This window comes from Copadichromis virginalis, linkage group LG13 (genome assembly GCF_057382275.1).
Source record: "Copadichromis virginalis isolate Kocher_CV1m ecotype Utaka linkage group LG13, C_Virginalis_male_GT1.1, whole genome shotgun sequence".
Lineage (NCBI taxonomy): Eukaryota > Metazoa > Chordata > Actinopteri > Cichliformes > Cichlidae > Copadichromis > Copadichromis virginalis.
In genome coordinates, this window is record NC_140630.1 from 17265719 (window position 1) to 17285037 (window position 19319).

The 19319-nt window shown below is 39.3% G+C and overlaps 1 protein-coding gene across 3 annotated transcripts in view; it reads right to left on the minus strand.

Moving 5' to 3' along the window:
* Nucleotides 1-48: 48 nt before the first annotated feature.
* parga (poly (ADP-ribose) glycohydrolase a) overlaps nucleotides 49-19319 on the minus strand; it is a 29903-nt gene continuing 10632 nt past the window's right edge. For all 3 annotated transcript variants that reach the window (XM_085477638.1, XM_085477635.1, XM_085477636.1), the window contains exons 9-18: nucleotides 18648-18802; nucleotides 11697-11776; nucleotides 11541-11601; nucleotides 11005-11080; nucleotides 7789-7936; nucleotides 3958-4036; nucleotides 3757-3865; nucleotides 3109-3214; nucleotides 1882-2010; nucleotides 49-1287 (exon numbers count right to left, since the gene is read on the minus strand). In XM_085477638.1, the coding sequence (XP_085333764.1) occupies nucleotides 1106-1287; nucleotides 1882-2010; nucleotides 3109-3214; nucleotides 3757-3865; nucleotides 3958-4036; nucleotides 7789-7936; nucleotides 11005-11080; nucleotides 11541-11601; nucleotides 11697-11776; nucleotides 18648-18802 (1125 nt within the window). In that variant the 3' untranslated portion in view covers nucleotides 49-1105. The remainder of the gene's footprint in view (nucleotides 1288-1881; nucleotides 2011-3108; nucleotides 3215-3756; nucleotides 3866-3957; nucleotides 4037-7788; nucleotides 7937-11004; nucleotides 11081-11540; nucleotides 11602-11696; nucleotides 11777-18647; nucleotides 18803-19319) is intronic.

The window sequence follows — 19319 nt, forward strand, 5'->3', positions numbered from 1 at the left end:
GTGAACCGTGTTTATTTGAGCAGGGAAACGCAACGCAGAGCAGAGAAATACATGTCATACTTTTATTAAGAAATTATAATAAAACGTACAACCTAAAAGCCTAAATTACAGTTCTATGCAATACTCACAGGCTTTAATGTAACCAAACCCATTAAATAGAATCCACACTGCCAATCAGAAAACACAGTAAATTATAGAAAACGTGATCCCCAAAATAAATGTTGTGTAAAAACATATAACAAAAATATTGTTCGTGCCATTTTAACTTTATTCAATCCCCCTGTATGTAGCAAATGAAGTTGTTCAGAGTAAAATGAAACGTCTAGACTGTGAGCTTAAATTTCCTGTATGTTTAATTTGAGATGATTTACATTACTAGTGATCATTTTGATTGTTGTGATCCATAGTAAAATATGCCTTAAGGACAATATGTATGTTACACTTCGGTATCAGACAGGATATAAAAGAGCAGCATATATTTGTAGAATATTTGATAAATAAATGTTACCCATGCATAGACTACAGAATGGCATCTCATTCAGGCACCTCACCATAGCCCGGGTACAGTAAGTAGAGAACACAACTCATCCAGAAAGTGTAGCAAACACAATACAAGACACGATAACCACGGAGGATTATCATGTCCTGGATTATCAATGGTGAAATTTGTTCACAACCATGCATATGATGAATATTTGGGCATATTTGTATTTAGTGTGTAAAATAAAAACAAAAAAAACCAAACCCTCCACATTACATCTGGACTAAAGAAAGAACAGCAACCAGGATTTACTATTGCTATAAGTCTCTGAAAAAAGTCACCACATTTGGTGCCGTACTATGAGATTCCTATAATACCACCAGTGAGAAAGGCAGAAATGTGTTTTGATAGCTTGCATGTTGGGATCACAAACTTAAAGTGTGTGTGTGTGTGTGTGTGTGTGTGTGTGTGTGTGTGTGTGTGTGTGTGTGTGTGTGAGAGAGAGAGAGAGAGAGAGGGGGAGGGAAAACAAGTGACCGTAACCACAATACTAAGGGCACACTGCCTCTTTTACAAAGTGTGAAAGGAGAAGGGAGGTAAGATTAGGTTACAGTTGTTTTCCTGTTAATGAGAGTCTGAAGTCACAGGAGACATCCCAGAATCCTTAGCAGTGTTCAAGGTGTCGGAGGGTGCTGGGGAAGAGACTGTCTCATAGATGAATCTGTAGAGGCTGACGTCAGGTCGTGTCGTGTGACAATTCTTGCACACCTCGTTGAAGTACTGGTTTAAAAGGTCGTACAGCTGCCCTGTGAGGGTAAAAAAAGGGTGGTGGAGAGAGGGGAAGAGAGGTGGAGGAGAGACAAAAGGGACGCGGTCAAGAAACATGTAAGGAAGACGGGATTTAAGAGAATAGGACCAAAAGCACAAACGAATCGTGAACGAGAGAAACAGACACTCAAGCAGGTAAGAAAAAAAAAATGAAGGTGTACTCGGGCTCATTTATAAAGCAAGCGCACATACGCACTCGCATACTGCAACCCCCCCCCTGTAGCTCCACTTTAGGAAATGGATGGCTAGAGGGGAATTTCTCTGAAAGGCTTCAATAAATGTCAACAGAAGAAAAATGAAGAGAGGGAGAGGGAAGAGGCCGGGGCCAGTTTAGGCAGTAATCCACTCTGCGGCTCAGGCTGAATGGATGGGCTGAGGAGCGGGGATATGGCCCATATGGTAGAGTACCTTAACATACCCATGGAGTGTGTGCTGTTATTTATACACACAGTCCTGTAATGACACCAAGAAGGAAAACCTCCCTTGAGGTACAAAAGCAAAAAGTTCCTGTTTCTAATAATTCTACTGAGTGACCACAGCTTAGCCACAAACGTCTTTTGTGTGAATCTTACCAACGGTGACCCGACTCTCGGTGAGGAAAGCGTGCATTTCATGAACATCTTTCATCAGCTGAGCATCTCCAAATGTGAAATACGCCACATCTCGCCCAGCCTCTGCTGCTGCCATGAATTGAATCAGCGCTGAAAAAGAGAGAAGGCGAATTTCAAGACGAAAATTCAGGCGACAACATTCCAGAATATAAAACTATAAAGGTGTAATTGAGCGCTGAAAAGCATGACAGACTAAATAATTGGTCAATAAGCCAGATAACGTACAGGCTGTGGCATAAAAGAACATGAGTGGCAATTTGTATTAGTGGAGTAAATAATCCAGTGTTGGTAGAATAGCCTCGTAAACAGCATTCAGTCTCTGAGCTCCTGCAAATTAGGTTTCATGATTTTTAAATATTTAACAGAATGGTTATACAGTTCAGATTAATGACATCATTTGCAAAAGCTCTGTAATCTTTACTTCAAAATACCCGACTAGTGTTATGTAAATACCACATCTCAAGTCAGCTCCTGGACTTTCATGTAAAATACAGTTATTAGCTTCCAAAAATACCAACTATGCTAACACTGGAGCTAATGGGCGGGGCCCCCCGGAAGCTAATATCATCCTCGGGGACTATGTGAAGTCCAGGGGATCTATTCATAGCATGCTGCAGAGGAAATTAGCAGCTTCAGTTTTAAATCCAACAGTCCAGAAGCACAGCCTTAAAGCACTGATGTGCACAGCAAAAACAGGGTACATGCGCCATGAATTTAGGCATACAGAAAACTCTGCACATCCAACACACAATTGGCCAAAAAACAACAGTAAGGGTCTCCCTGCTTATGAAGACTGATGTTGTGTAAGCAAACTGAGACCAGCATCAGCTGGATTTATGGTCGTCTTTCTCTGTAATCAATCGCCCATTTAATGGAAAACATAAATGTGTCAGATGATCTATAAAAGACTGAAAAGGGACAGGAGAGTGACACCCTGGGAGAGCTTCTAATTGACTAGAGAGGCTTGAGAGAAACAGCATCTTGGAAATTGTCGTACACCATTAGCTACATAAATGCTGAAAGTCCTTCAGCAGGGGCTCTACTGACTGGGAGATGCCGTGATCAAGTTTGAGCTACTGATATTCACTGCAGTCTTGGGAATCCAGCCTTAAATTTTTAACGTAAGAAATGTGACACAGATGCTAGCCTAGTTTATAGATTTTGTTGCCATAAATCATCCAATTATACCTTTGAGCCGTGTGTCTCCACCAAAAGCTCCGCAGCCCCAGTTGCCTGTGGCCACTGCAGAGAGGTGCTTCCTGTTGGCATTATTTCGATGGAATCCGCAGTATGCCTGGAACGAAAACAAAAGAGGGAGAAGGATGTAAGAGTGGGGAAGACAAACAAACAGTACAGTCTTTTCTATGATCTCTCAGAGTCTATTAAAATTAATTAAAATCACATTAATGTATAATGTGGGGGCAAGTGTTAACCCTCAGGCTGAACCATAAGCAAATATAAAAATATGCAATAAAGCATTTACTCGACTGAGAAGAGAAAAAAGTCCGTTAAAAAAGTGCATAATATATATTTTTCTTAGTCATGTGAAGAAAAAAACTGCAGTAAATTGGGAGTAATACTATTGAGAGATATGTAGTATTTAGCAGTTAAGCGGTTTTACATATCACTTAGATTTTAGCAGCTGTACCAGACAAAATGTCAAAGCTCATGGTAGTGAACATTTTATCAAAAACAATATAACATCGGCCGTGTTCGGCACCATCGCACTGACACCTTTAAAAAGGTACTACAAATTAGAGCAGCACTTTATAGGTTTCTTGCCACCTTTCACAAACATGTTTGGAAAAAGAACCGCTGAACTAAATCTTCCCTCACCTTGTTGAGTTCTCTGGTCATCTTCTCGGGCAGAAACTGTTCCAGGAAGTGCCTGTATTTAAGAGCATCAATGGCCACAATCTCTGTACATCTTCTCTGCCAGTCATCCCTGGGAATGAAAGAAAGATTTTACATTTAAAATATCAGCACAAGTACCAACAAACACAAAAATAATCCTATGGAGGGGAGAGAAAAAATTACCTGGGTGTCTCGTCTTTGTGGATACCCACCCATTTGTAACTCTCAGCATAGCCAGAGTATTTACTGTATTGTTCAGCTCCTGCAGTATAAGACAAGGGAAATACAATATTACTCATTGCTCAGCAGTCAAAGCACACAGCAGGTTCAAAAATCAAATTTAGCGCTTTCTATGCTCCACATGAGCATACAGAGTATCAGCTTATATTGAATTGTCACGAATAAAGCCCACTGATTTAATAAGTAATCTGCTATGGGGTTTTAAATGAAAAGCTTTGAGCTACAACTGGGAGAAAATGTAAGAACAGAACAAGCAAAAATTAATTACTGACACACCCGTGTTTTTAAGAGATTGAGTCCTTTGTAACACCTAGGGTTATGTCCTAAGGGTTAGAATAATACACCTATGCTTCTTTCTGAAAAGGCTGCCCCTTAAAGGCTCCATACATTAGGAATGATGTGGTTATATTACACTTTGTTGAAGAGTAGAAGTTAAACATGTGAACTAAAGTTGTATGAGCAGAGTATGAGAAAGTGTTTCTTAAGTTAATGGGCAGAAGCCACTAGAACAAAAACCAGCAATTATGGATAATTTTGCAAATATTTAATAAAAATTTTTTAATGTACATTTTTTTCTGCATTACATATAAAACTTTTTTGGTTTCCACAGAAATTGCGTTTTCTAGTAAGGCACTGGCTGTGCAAACAAAAGGAGCAGTTGCTTTAAAGGATACTGTGCCACTGCAGGTCCAGCACTGCAATTAAAGTGCTTTCCACAACACCAGCGACTCCTAACGTCAAAGAACAGGCTGCCCATATCACTGTGTCCACCAAAATTCTTCCTCCTCTCTATTCACCTTGAGCCACTTCAGTCTGGCAACCGCCCATAATGGCATCCCGCTATGCTGACGTCCATCAGGAGATTGCATCGCAGACCTTGTCTTCCGGTGTAAAACGCCAGTGGGCATTCAAACTTAGACTTGAGTTTTGTTTTACAAGTACTCTGACATTAAAGTTCCAGATGCACTTGAAGACTTGTGCTAGGGCATCGCTAAAGATGAAGAAATATGATCAACTCGACAAAAGAGAAAAGAGTCTAGCAAGAGAAATGGGACTTTAAGAGGAAACACAGCATTCGTGCAAGGAATACTGAAGATTTTAATGAATCTATGGCATAACTGGCCCATTCCATTAGTGCAGCAATGACCTTAGTTGGGCTATAAATTCTTTTCTGTCCAAATGTAATAAAGTTAAGTGGAGAGGAGGAGGATGGAAGAGGGAGGGAAGCACTATGAGGGGAGGGAAAGAGGGGGACAGCGACTAACCACCTGAAGGTCACTGGGGAGAGATAGGAATTTCAAGGAAGACAACATGGCGCCACATAAAAACAGACAACGATTGGCTTGCTGACAGAGTTCGTTTTTTTTTTTCCATTGTGTGTGTTTCTTTGGTAAAGTGGTCCAGCAGCATGAACGTCATCCAATTTGTTTTTTCTACTTTTCAACCGACCAAAATAACAAGCATATAAAGTATGCCGAGGGACATCCGACAATGCAAATGTATTTTAATTTTTTTCAGATTTGTGTCACGTTACAAAAAAACAGAATCAATCAATAGCAGGCATTTTTGAGCGATTTAAGTCAAAAAGATATATTCTCATGCCAAAAAGATGAATTTATCAAACAGCATAATGTCTCAAAATGATCATTTTATGAAATAAAAGCATCAAAACAGTAAAACAAAGTAAGTGTTTATATTTTTTCCACACGTCTGCATATCTTAATCTGCACATACTTCTTTCTGTTGACACTGTCGAGATGTGAGGCATGGAAAAGAAAAAAAGAAAAGGTAGGATGACCAGAATTGCAAGAGGGAGGAAAATGAGAGGAAAGAATAACCGAAACACTGAGTTGGAGGTTGAAAAATAGAGCAATTCTGCTTGGGAGAAATGAAGGATAACCAAGCAGTCCCATCTGAATCAATGCAATGGATTTACCTTCGGACTGGAAGGAAGTATGAGGGCAAAAATAAATGGAGCCCAATAAACACAAAGAGCTCAATGAACAGGAGAAAATAACTCAGTGATGGACGAAACACCGGTTTGAACCAAAATGTAATACTAGAAAGGCATGGGAGATACATAGATGTGTCTAGTTTCTATTGGAGAAAGAGGAAAGCCAACACAATACCAAGGAATAATTGCCAAATAATAGCCTATATACCCCATGGCATGAAGATAAATTAAATGTAGAGTATTTATAGTCTGGTTACACCATATATCAGTGTCTAGTGGTTCTATATGTTTTGTAATAGTGTTTACTTTCTACTTGAAATAATCCAGTACATGTACATTACATAAGGGGACAGCTTGCATTGATACTCAAGTATTATTACACAATCAATAAATCTATCTATCCATCTATCCATCCATTTTATGACAATATTTCTATGTTGCAGGATCAGTACTCTAGATTTTCCTCTCCCTAACCACCTCCTCAAGCTCTGAAAGGCGGTATAGAAGGGGGACACCAACAGCCAACCAACAGATGTAAGTTCTCAAGCACGTCCTGACTCCGCCACATCCTCTCCTGGTAGGCGATACCTGTAGAAGGTGCCTGTAAGTATCTTAGTCAGATGTCTAAACCACCTCGACCATGTCCTTTGATATGTAAAGGTACTATAGCAGCTCAATACTGAGCCCCTCCTAAATGACTCCTCATCCTATCTTTATAGGAGAGCCCTTTCGGAAGAAGCTCACTTCCCCCACTTATGTCCACAAAATTACTCTTTCAGTCACTAGCTAAAGCTACTGACTTATTAGAGTAGGGATGTAGATCAACCAGTAAATTGATAGCTTTGCCGTCTCTTCACCACCACCACAGATCACACTGTACCGAACGCTGCACAGCTCCTCTACTCGAGACAGCAAGTGGAGTGAGCACTGAGTGAGCCCTCCACCCATTTCCAGCCAACAACTACTATCTCAAAATTGACTTGCCAATTTCATTCCCACCATATCACATTCAGTTGCAAACCAGTCCAGTATGACCAGGAGGCCATTAGTCATTGAATTAAAAAAAACACCTCATTCACAAAAAGCAAAGAGGTGATTCTGAGGCCCTCAAGCTAGAGACAAGCCGCTATTTGGCTATGCCTCAAAATTCTACCCATGAAAGTTATGAAGACAACCAGTGACAAAGGGCAGACCTGGCAGAGCCCAAACCCCACCACAAACAAGCCCAACTAAGTGGCAGCAATGCATAGCATGCTTTCACTTAGCTATAGCCCAAAACAAGAGGCCAAATACACAATACTCCTGAAAAACATCCCACAGGACATCCCAGGGAAAACCGTTAGTCAAACTCCCTTGAGATGATCAAGACCTTTTCCAGTGTTTGACAACCAGGTTGAAACCACACTGTTCCTTCTGAATCAGAGGTTCTAACTAATAAATGGACTCTCCGGAGGATCATGCTCATCAGGCTCTCATTGTTGTTGCCCAGGTGAGCATGGAGATCCCCTGGAGGACAACAAAGTCCCCACATGGTGACTCTTACAGCGTCCTGCTCAGTGACTCCAAGAAAACTTTTCAGCACATACTGTAAGCACAAACAAAAGTCAGGACCCATTCCCCAGGCAGAAAGAGCAGGGAGACAACCTTCTTATCCATCTGAAAACAACCCCAAAACATGAAATCACTTTTTCTTTAACTAAAAAAAAAAAAAAAAAAATAGATTGCAGTGATCAAGTTCCCAGTAAAAATGTCATACAAATCAAAGCCTCAAGACTTAAAAATACATATGTTTGTGTGAGAAAAAGAAAGAAACTACACACCTGTGATGATGAGGCATTCATTGTATTCAAGAGCTTCAGTAAAGAGGCGAGAGATAATGAGTTCAGGGTTGATAAGGAACCTGATTTCTTCTTGGACCAGTCCATGTCCTGTGACTCCACCACCTACAAACCTGTTGGCAAAGTCCACCTAGTGAAATACAAAAAAAAAAAAAAAAGAAAAAGAAAAGAAAAAAAGAAGGACATTTGTTTGGCCTCAAACTTGAAATTAACATTTATTTAAAAAAATACAGATTTCTATTTGGTTTGTTGCATGACATGACATGTACGGTATGACATACTGCCCTTTGACCTATCAGTATAAATGAGAGAATTTGTGAAATTCTGTCACTGTCACTCCTGTTATTTAAACAAATACTTCAATTAGTGTCTCATTATCTATCCTTTTGTCCACTGTGGCCATTTATATCAGATAAATCTATAAAGATCATTGCAATGATCCTTCCTGCATGGAAATAATCCAATCAGGAAATTGTAACAGAACACAACCCATGAAGTCTAAAGATGTACTTCAAATCTACAGTGCATGAATGTGTGCAGATTTCCCACATGTCTGAGTTTTGCATTTTCTAAGAGGCCTCACTATTCATTATCTATTCAGTGTTTATTCAACAAAGAGAAAAAGGAACCGGCCAATAAAAGGTCATTGCTGTTCAGCAGTCTGCCAACTTTATCTGCGTTTTATCCAGTTGCATCTTTTATAACTTACTAAAAGTAAAGGACTTGTCCATCTGAAATTTTTAAGACTGAACAACATATTTGAGTTATGTCAAAAACTACAACCAAACCAATTTGACACCAACTCCTAGTGTCACAATCTAAAGTCACAAACCCTGAGAATCAATATACAGTCAGGTAAAGAAAAGAAAAGTGCTACAGCTCTGATTCTACAGGCCTCAGCTACCATGTTAAAAATGAAAGTTCATGACAATACAATTAGAAAAAGACAATAGTATGGAAGGGTTGCCAAGGGAAACCCTCTTCTCTCTCTCTGCAAAGAACATGGCAGCACAGTGTAGGTTTGCCAAGTTGGATCTGAACAAACACCAAGACTTCTTGAACAATGTCCTTTGGAGATGTTTGATGAAACCAACACAGCTTCTCAGCAGAAACACCTCAAACCATGTCAAGCACGGTGGTGGAGTGGTGATGAGTCAGGCTTCTTTTGCAGTCACATGACCATGTTTTTCAGTCTTAAAAAACTTCAACCCAATCCAGCTAAAAAAAATACATATATAATGATATGAAATGACCAAAATAACAGTCTGGACTAGGGATGGGTTCTGACATAAACGGTAGTAGCCAGACCGAAAAGCAGCGCACATTTCGGTGCTTTATTTCGGTGCTTTTTTTTTCCTGAGCTGTGATACACTTTAGATTCTAGCCAATCATTTTACGTTTCCGAGGATAGTAGGCGGGCCCAGGTACGTACGTTCTGTTAGAGCAGAGCTACAGATTAAAAATGTCCAAGGCGAAGCGGTCAAAAGTCTGGCTGTACTTCACAGCAAAATATGCAAACTCAGCAGCAACAAGTGCTTTAAGCTGATACTGTGATACTGTCAAAGGAGGTAACACCTGAAATCCGATGAAACACCTGGTGACGCATAGCGTTTTTTTTAAAAGCCCAGAAATGCGCCGTATTTGATAGCTTGCTGCGGGACCTCACACCGAGCACATCTACTGCGGGTGGGTTACCTGTTATGCAACATCCCCCAAAAACACGAAGAGGAGAGTCCTGGCCCCTAGCCCTGCCAGTGTAGCAGAAATGATGACGGATGATGGTGGCAGCAGCAGCCGTTCTTCTCTGCGTGAGTAGCTAATTTACATTGAGTAGGCTAACCACGTTATTACATTAATGCACGTAAGGTGAACTAGCAAACATCATCATAGCTACATGCGGCTGTCCTCTTGTTTGATGGCAGATACTCCCTTCACCCTGGCTAAAACGGCTAAAATGACCAAAGAAAAAGTGGAAAACAGTTAAACATGAGAGGTTTAGGACAAAGTTTGTGTTTTTTCCATTCTTTAAGCACCGGTTTGAGCACCGTTTGAGCACCGGCACCGTTTCAAAAGTACCGATTTGGCACCGGTATCGGATAAAAACTAAACGATACCCATCCCTAGTCTGGACTGATATTAATGACATTTTCCACATTTCAAAATCCTCTCTGTTACCCACAAAGTTCAAGATCTACACTGAATAGAGTCCAAGAAATAAAATTTTAAAAAACAGCCCAGGGATTTGTTGAAATAAGATAAATCCATACCAATAACCGATATGTTTGTGCTTATTTCTAGGACTCATGCTTCTTTGGGGAAGTATTTTCAGTGTGGTGCTTGAGCTTCATGCCTTGAAAGACCAGATCTTGTTTTTGTGGCACGCATAAGAGAACATCCCATTCAAATCACAATGCGGATATTTAAACAGCTTGTCAGGGGTGAAGGTTCTGCTCAGTGGCCCACAGCTACGTCAATCTGTGTGACAGTGGGTTTGTGTATGTTTTCTAACCAGCCACTCAACTCCTCACCTTCACTGGTTTACCCCTAACCTCACCCCCCACCCTTCAATCTCACCTCCCGACAGGATGACAGCTCGCTCTGCCCTATCAAAACTCAACACACAACCAATATCCAGCCTGCTGAGGTAGCCATCAATCCGCCTACAGGACTCCAAGCTCACTGGGTCACCCCAGTGAGATGGATCCCCGACGTCATCTTTGTCTCTGTGTGCCTCCTTCTCCCTCATCCCCCACTCCAGGGTCCTCTCCTCCACCCTTGCCACTCGGAGCTACTCATGTGTATACATCAGCTGTCAACTAGAGTAAAATTAATGCGGCAGCTACACAGAAACAACAAGGGGGGTAAGAAGATGGGGTGAGTCACTGCAGACAGAGATTCAATAACTTGCATTGATATGCACAAAAATCATACAACTGGTTTAAAGCTGAAGGTCATATTTTTACTTTTTAAGCAAGAAAAATAGACTGATTGACAGAATCATACTCATTAGGTGTAACCACAGTAAAAAACTGCAGAATACTATTTGTATTTAAAATTAAAATTCTCACATTAAAAGAGAAAAGATGCTGTTAAGAAGTGCTTTGGATATTTTTAACAAGACATGGATGACATGAAAGTATTTAATTACTGAAGTCAGAGGTAAAACTGTGTGCTTAGTGTGTGGTAAAACATTCCTACCTGGAGCATTCCATATCCATGTTCCTCAATTGTCCCTTCACAAGTGATATGCAGGCGTGTCAGCTGAGTCTGAGAGCTGGACAAAAAAAAGGGGAGAAAAAAAACCCAACGATTACAAACACTTCAACATTCATGTGGACTTCTCATCCACATTGGGGCCCTTTACTCTTTCAAATCCACCCTTTAAAAACACTGTCCTACTACTACTTTCATTGTAGGAATTTATATAATGGCAATTATCTGTGCACATGAGCACCAAAGAAGCTATGAGGAGTTGATGGTCACTATCCCACTCAGACAAAATCAACACACTTCAGAGTTATTCAGGAAAGATTTAGTGAAACTTTGATAGAATTTCAGGGTTTTACTTCCTGTTAAAATAACAATTACTCCCCTACAACAATTATATGCCTTCACAGAATGCAGAATATACTATTTGTTTTGGACAGAGTATGCCATGAATAGCAAAATAATTTATTTTAAATGCACTTCATTAGTTTATTATGTTCATAAGGAACCAGAGAAGTAATTATTACCTTTCCCAGTCTGGTGGATTGTTTAGTGTTTGTCTTGTAAATGTAACAAGACCCTTGGGTGCTTAAAAATAAAGCAGACAAAAGGTTATTCAACTGAAAGACACAGGGAAGCGCAACAACTTCTACAACATTATGTTAGTTATTTTCATTGCTTACTAGTCTGTGTAACTCTCCTGAAGTAACACAGCAGAGTTTTCAATTTCTCAATTTTTCTTGGTGAAGGACCTTCAAACAACCTGAAACCAAAAGAAAATGCATGTCTGAGTTAAAAAACACTTAATTTAAAACACTACATGAAAAGGTTTATACAACTTCTGAAAAAAAGAGTAAAATGTACAGTATCTCCCCTTCAAAGTAGTGTCTGTATGCCGTTCAGGCATATAAACAGTCAAACAAATTGAATGGTGACACTTGGCATTGTGCTATCCAGCCAACTATCCAGTAGACCAACGGGAGGGGATGTAGAAGTGCAAGTCATCACAGCAACACTTCCACAGCAATGCTGAAAGCATAACCTTTCCAGAATATCTACGATGGAACATGAAGCCAAATCTAATTCAGGTCTAATTTTAGATTTTTATGGGGCAAGTTCCAAAACTTTATAATAGCACCTGTATTTTTGACATTAAATAATGTGTTACATTTTAGAAGATGAGAGGCATTAATGTTTCACTCATTTATTATCTAAAGCTCACTGCACAACAGGAACATGAGTGAAGTCATGCTTTCAAACTGGCATGATGTCTCTCCCATCTACCCTCATCCTTCATACAACGGCACTGCCTGAGGCCCCGTTTCAGTTTTTCAGTTACTATTAAACTAGGGTGGAGGGATGGAGAGAGCATTGGATGGAAAGCTTAAATCACCCCCATTCTAGTACACTCCCTCCATTAAAAGCGACCTAAGCTGATGACTAACCATAGTTCAGCATCTCTCCCTCCCACCACTTTCTGCTCAGACCGGTAAAGAAATAAAAACAGAGGGAACAAATTAAATGAAAAGGTAATTTGCTAAAAGCCTTACTGTGAGTAAAGAAAAAAAAGCTATTTATTTAAGATAATTTTTTCATGTCAGTTTTGGTTTTCTCTACACTATTTTCTTACACAGCACCTTACTCATCCTCTGTGAACCCCTTCACCCCATCAGTTCCTTTAGTCAGTGTTAATTTGGCATAATGTATCCTGGAGGACAACATTACTATGAGAAAGTGTAAGTGAAACAAGTAAATTACAGTGGGATTTACAGTATAGCCACAAATTATACCGCACTTGAGAAAGTAGGACTACTAATTATGAAGGATTTTGTTACAAAATATACTGCAGCAATTTTCATTTAAGGACAGTAATTAGTTGGTTCTTGTCGTCTATAACCGTACCTACTGCATAAAGTGCATATGGAGACAATATTTCTGACAGTTTTGCCATAACCTGTTCAGCTATTTTCTTGCAAACAAGGTAGACCATCTCACAATGACTTAAAAACAAAAACGGGTATTTATTTCTTACTAATGAGCCTTCATTGTTGACCAAACTGTTATTGGAATTCCCTATGTCATTTTCTTCTCAAACCCAGGAAAAGAAAAGCCATAAAATGACAAGTCTTCTGCTTTCTATCCTCTTCCTTGAATCTATCCATCACTTAACAGAGGACAAATCTCGACAGTTCTGCCAAAACAGCAATCAGCAGATTGCTTGCTGCTCTGTTTGCCCAAGACAGAGCGTTAGTGTAACCGATAAGCAAAGTGACGGACACTCCCTCAATTACTGCGAGAAGGGGAGGGCGTGTAACGATCCAGGACCCATTTTAGACTGCAGCGGTTGTCTCGTCTCGTTTCCTCAGAAACACAAAGACTTTTTTCCCCCTCTCTTGGCCTTTCCTGTATTTTGCTCTAGGCAGAAATACTGACAGTGAAGGCAGACCCAAGTGGTCTGAAACAGCCAACGCTGCAACTGAAATCAATACTTACATCATTACAGACACAGATATCGTGCCCTCAAACAGATGACACACAGATGACACTGAAAGTGCAATTATGGTTTAGATAAAATAAGGCAGCTGAAGGTTATATGGACCAAATCAAAGATAATTAGTAGGATGACAGGATTTGTAAAATAATTCTATCGAACCTTAAAGACAGAGCAGATGCATAATACTCTGAACTAGAGGAGGGAGTTATTTGCTGTATAATACTATAACAACAAGAAATATTTAGGAATTCATGCAGATAGCAGGAGACTATGTAAAGCTACAGAGTGGGATCACCAAGTGCTGGGGCGCAAAGTGGTTCCCAACACTCTGCTGACTCAGTAACTACAGTGCAAACCTCCGCTGGCACTGACATTAGTACAAAAACTGTGCGGCAGAAGCTTCATGGCATAAGTTTCCACTGTCAAGCAGCTCCTGTAGATGTGATGTGTAGGTGACCAGTACTTTGTCTATATAGTCTAAGATGCATAAATCAAGTTATATTGATATGAATGAGATGTTATTGCCTGAATTCAAATCATATTGTGCTTTTATAAGATGATAAAGGGAATAAATATATAGACAGTATAAAAGGTGGATTCAGCCCATGGTTGCTGAAGTCCTGTTTTGAAGATCTCTGGCTCTCTTCCACATTTTCTCTTCATTCACCCTCAACTGGTCGAACCAGATGGCTGTTTTTCTCCCCCCACTGTCGCCAAGTGCTTGCTCATAGGGAATGGTCTGACTGTTTGCAGTTTTCCCTGTATTATTATGGGGGTTTACCTGGCAATATAAAGCACCTTCAGGTGACTGTTGTGGTAATTTAGCCTTATATAAAAAAAACCAAATGGAATTCGACTGAAAGATGAAATTGAGTGTTTCTGCTATTGCCTTGCGTCTGACTGTGAAAACGCACACTCATTGGATAATGACTTGTGATTAACAGTCTATTAGCCAGTAAACATGTGTTTTCATAGCACAGATAAGCCTCCAGTTTTAAAACATAATATAATGAAGATTTACAAATTCAAATGAATTTTTATTCAATATGATCAAAAAATGAGTGACTGAGGCCATAAACTTAGATCAACAGTGTTTACAAAGGTCAGATCAGAAAGCCGCTCTTTCGTAGAATTCTACAGGACCAGAAGTCTTTTTTTTTTTCAACTACAGCTATTGCCATCTGGTGGCTTTCAGATAGAATGGAGGCTTTAAGGCACTTCTACATTGTTTCACAGTCTACACATAAGTGTTACCAATGGGTCATTTTAACCTGTTAGCAGCTAGTTGCTAGGCAATGTCATGGCATCATGGTATCAGATACAGATAAGAACCATCAGGGGTCAAAGATGTACCTGTGTGCCCATTTTGATTGTTCAACTCCTGAACATGAAAGAGTTGTTTGTGGGCAGATTTTGTGTGTTATGCTAAGATTATTCCATTTTAATAATATCCATTTTCCACCTTTGAATTTCTTTTTCTCCACAGCAAGTTCATTTATTTTCCAATTTATTTTGACAAACACCACCATGACGAGCGATGAACTAGTCACTCTGGTGAGTCAAACTGGAGCGGGAATCCATTAAACGCCTAAAATGAATACAAATGTTGATATTTGGCAGCAGTATATCAATAAAGCAAGAGGCAGCGTATACAATAAACTGAAAAATTTATTTGTTCCATCTGAAAATGACCAGCAATTAGAGCCCATGTAGATAGCAGAGAATGTCAAAATTCATAGCACTAAATGTTCATGTTCTGCAAAGAATATGGGAACTCATTATAAGGTATTACCGAACCAACGCCTTCAGTGTGTCAGGCAACAACCCTAAGGTATTGCAAATGTCACTAATGAGGAGAAGGGCCTCATGGAAATAGGGGAAAATTGAGTTGAGGTATTGTCTGGACAGTGTTCAGGATATACAGTGGCACTTACTGTCCAAACATGAAGTTGCAAAGCATGTAATAAAATCTAATTATAACTCTGTTACCAGCCATTCTCACCTATAAACAATATGTCAACTTTCTAGCCACTATCAAATGGGGGAAAAATACTTGGAAAAAATGCCTATCCGATTCAATTAGCTACCTGTTCATAGTCATCATGTCATAACTTTTCACACTCAGACAAGTTTTGCTTTTTGTAATAGTTTCTTATGTTCTGTTATACACAAAACTTTGCTTTGTGTCATAATTCATATGTCATCCACAGTTCTTGTCCTGTTTCACATAAATTCTTCTTTCTTGTTACCAATACTCAAAACAAAACATTGGGCAGGAAAACACAACAGTAAAAATCATTTTCAATTCAGATAAACTTCTAAATACACTTCCGGAAAAACAACAGCCACTATAAACAGAAGACGTGACTTAGATAAATGTAACCACATCTGTAATAGGATAAACCAGATCAATGGCGTAGTAGCTCATCCAGGTAGAGATCCATCACAATTCACAGGTTACTGCTCATAAAATGAGAAACAAAATTTGGTTGAAAGCCTATTAGGCGATCATTGAGTGCAATAGGAAGTAGGGCTGAACGATATATCGCATTTGCGATAATATCGCGACATGATCAAGTGCAATTTTCTAACCGCAAAGGCTGCGATTATACTGCGATTATATTATACAATTCATGGGCTGCATCCTCCTGAGGCCGCATTTGTAGACCGATTACGTCACAGCAACGCGCCGAAGGCTGTCCAAATTACTACCATATCCCAGAATTCATAGCGCGGCCCAGCCAAACTCCAGTTTCCAGCAATGGCGGCCGCTACTAAGTTTTAAAATTACTCATACTAATCTTTCTGGGTCACAAAATAAACTTTTAACATATTTTCAGGCGAGAAAGTAGTTGTGTAAACATCAAATATCTGCTCGGTTTATCAAGATATCCCATATTTGCAAAAGTGCTTCGACGTTTTCAGAGGCGTCTGCTACCCACCAGCTCGACAGCTAGCCGGGAGCTCGAGGGTTACTGATGCGGCCGAGAACGGCACAACTCCCGGCACATCATTTTCAGATCACCGCGGAGTTTCGCTGCTCGGGTTAAACGTAATATATAAGTCACTTAGACAACCTAAAAATGTTATTGTTGGGCTTTTTTCAGTGTTTTGTTTGTTCGTGAGTAAATCGGTTTGGCTGAGATTAAAGTTATTAGATTAGATAAAATAAAACTTTATTAATCCCCCGGGTGGGTTCCTCCTTGGTTTTCACACAGCTGACTAAACGTCAAACAGAAAACTTATTAAACAGAAGTATGAGACAGTCGAGAATTTACACCAGTGTCTGGTTATATTTTAGATAGCAAGAAGCAGACGGCAGAGTTTATTAAACTCCACCGAGACAGCGGTGACGCTAATCAGAACTAGCCTTCTGATTAGCTAATCAGAAGGCTAGACCGTCCAATTTCACGCCTTTAAACTTTAAAGGCGTGTTTGTGTGTGTGTTTATACAATTGCTATTATGTTTGCACTTTATGTGTAATGTTACTGACTGCAGAGATCAGTAAGATGTGTGTATTTTTTATTTATTAGTTTTATTTATTTAATATTATTTTTTAATTGAATGACTGTCTAGTAGTTCACAGATGTCGAAAAACTGAGTGTGGTAAAGCCACTGATTTTTTTTATGTATATTTCTGCAATCTGCACATTGTACTGACTTTCATTTTAATGTTTACACCAGGGTTCCTTGTCAGCACTTTATGCTCAGATGTTTGTAAGCTAAAAATAAACTATTGTGTATGTTCAAATATACTGTTGTGATTGAAGTAGTTAAATAAAAATGTCAGTCATCAATTCATGCATCACCTCATGTCATCATAACAGAGGTCTGTCTTCCAGGAAAGAACAGTTTAAAATTAATGTAATATAGTATTGGCCATACTATATGATGTATTGCTTGTCTTTGTTTAATAATACAGAAGACAAATACCTTAAAAAATAATCGCATATCGCATCGCAATCGCAATATTGGGGCAAAAAATCGCAATTAGATTATTTTCCATAATCGTTCAGCCCTAATAGGAAGGAATAGAGAATCATGTGAATTATGGATGAGGGATGCTTCACTGTGACATAAAATCATCGGTCATTAAGCCGAATTCGTTTTAAAAAATAGTTTTTATTCTTTTAAGGTGGAAAATTACGTTCTCTCCATTTAGGTAGATCTTAAAAAGAAAGTAAGTAAGAAAGTAAGATATTTAGACTGGCAGTTTACTTTAACCTGCTATATCTTTACAATGTCAGCTGTCACCTACACTTCACACCTGTTATGTTTGGAGCAAAAGCACAACAGCACATCATTGTTATACGTTTAGGCTATAAAGTTGCATGACTTCCTTTTTTTTTTAGAACAAATAAAGTGACACTTCAAGTTATGAGAAGCCAGTGACACACAGACAAGCAGACAAGTGTTCACTTTAAAACAGTCTATTATAACAATTTGTTTCCATTAGCTAACCCATGCTTTCTTAACACACCACTGGTTTTGAGTAGGTTGTAAGAAAGAACTCCAATTTAACACTCCTACTGGGATCTCCCTCCCACGCATGGGGTATAACATGGAGAAAGATCCTCAGCCCACAGCCCCATCCTCAAATCGATAACATGATATTTGCAGTTACACCACAAACTGCAATATAACAACTAAAAACAAATGACAAACCGTGGCTCCATTCATACAGAAATCAGTTCATTGTTTTTCCAACCACTGCAGCCAAGGTAAATTTCGACACTGAATGTGCAAGAAACAATATGAACAGAAAGTAAGTAAAAACAAAACAATTCATCTATTAAGGGTTTTCAAGGCAGTAGTGCCCCCTGATGGATGTTAGTTTAATTTGAATGGTAGGATCATTAAAAACAGAGTCGCTCAAAACAATCACACTGAGGCAGATAGCTGAAATTTATAAGAAAAAACCTATTACTGATATGTATTATAGATACTGAGGGACGGATTTGATCCTCAGTTATAGGGTAGAACAGCAACAGGGTTCAATCACCTTAGACATCCTCTGTCCTGCTCTAAATAAAGGCTTACAAAGCAACATTGTGGGCACTAATGGGGAAAACCTTTTTTTGTATAAAATACTAATAACAGCAGGCTGCTGGTGATTTCTTTTGTTTTGTGTGCTTTCACCTGTAGAAGTTGATCTCAGGATAATTGCCATACTCGGACTTGCGGGAGTTGCGTCGAGGGAATGTGCAGAAGAAGGCGTTGGCCAAAAGACAGGCTATTTGCTCCTGAGAAAGGGTCAGAGACTGATTCATCCTTGACTTAAGTAAAGGAATTGGCTGTAAATAGAGAAAAAAACAGAAAAATCAAAAAATCCAATCAGTGATTTGATGATACAATGCCAATGCTACAGTGACAAAGCAAAAAGTAAGAGAAGGGATTACAGTAACAAAGACAGATGCAGAAAAAAACAGACAAAGTAATATGGGTTTAGTGGTGTAGGCTAAAGAGCTAATGAGGATAGATAATTAGTTTAGCAATCTAGCAAACACTGAGAGTTCCATTAGCTAAATGGGTGGTAGCAATTAAGGTCCCAGTTCTCTTGCTCTCCCCCAGGTTTGTTCAGTCAGGCACACAGGGCCCATCCATCTTCACTGATTAAGGCTAAAGAGCCTCCCAAGGCTGCCCAGTTAGCAGATCAATACCAGCTCTAATAACGCACATATAAATATTAGGCTTGACGCTTAATACTGCCAAACACAGCTGAGAGAGTCAGAAAGCTTCATTATTCAATATCTGCAAATAATGCCCTTTAAAATGGAATTTGTAACAGAAACTCCATCCTCTAGTTAAAGT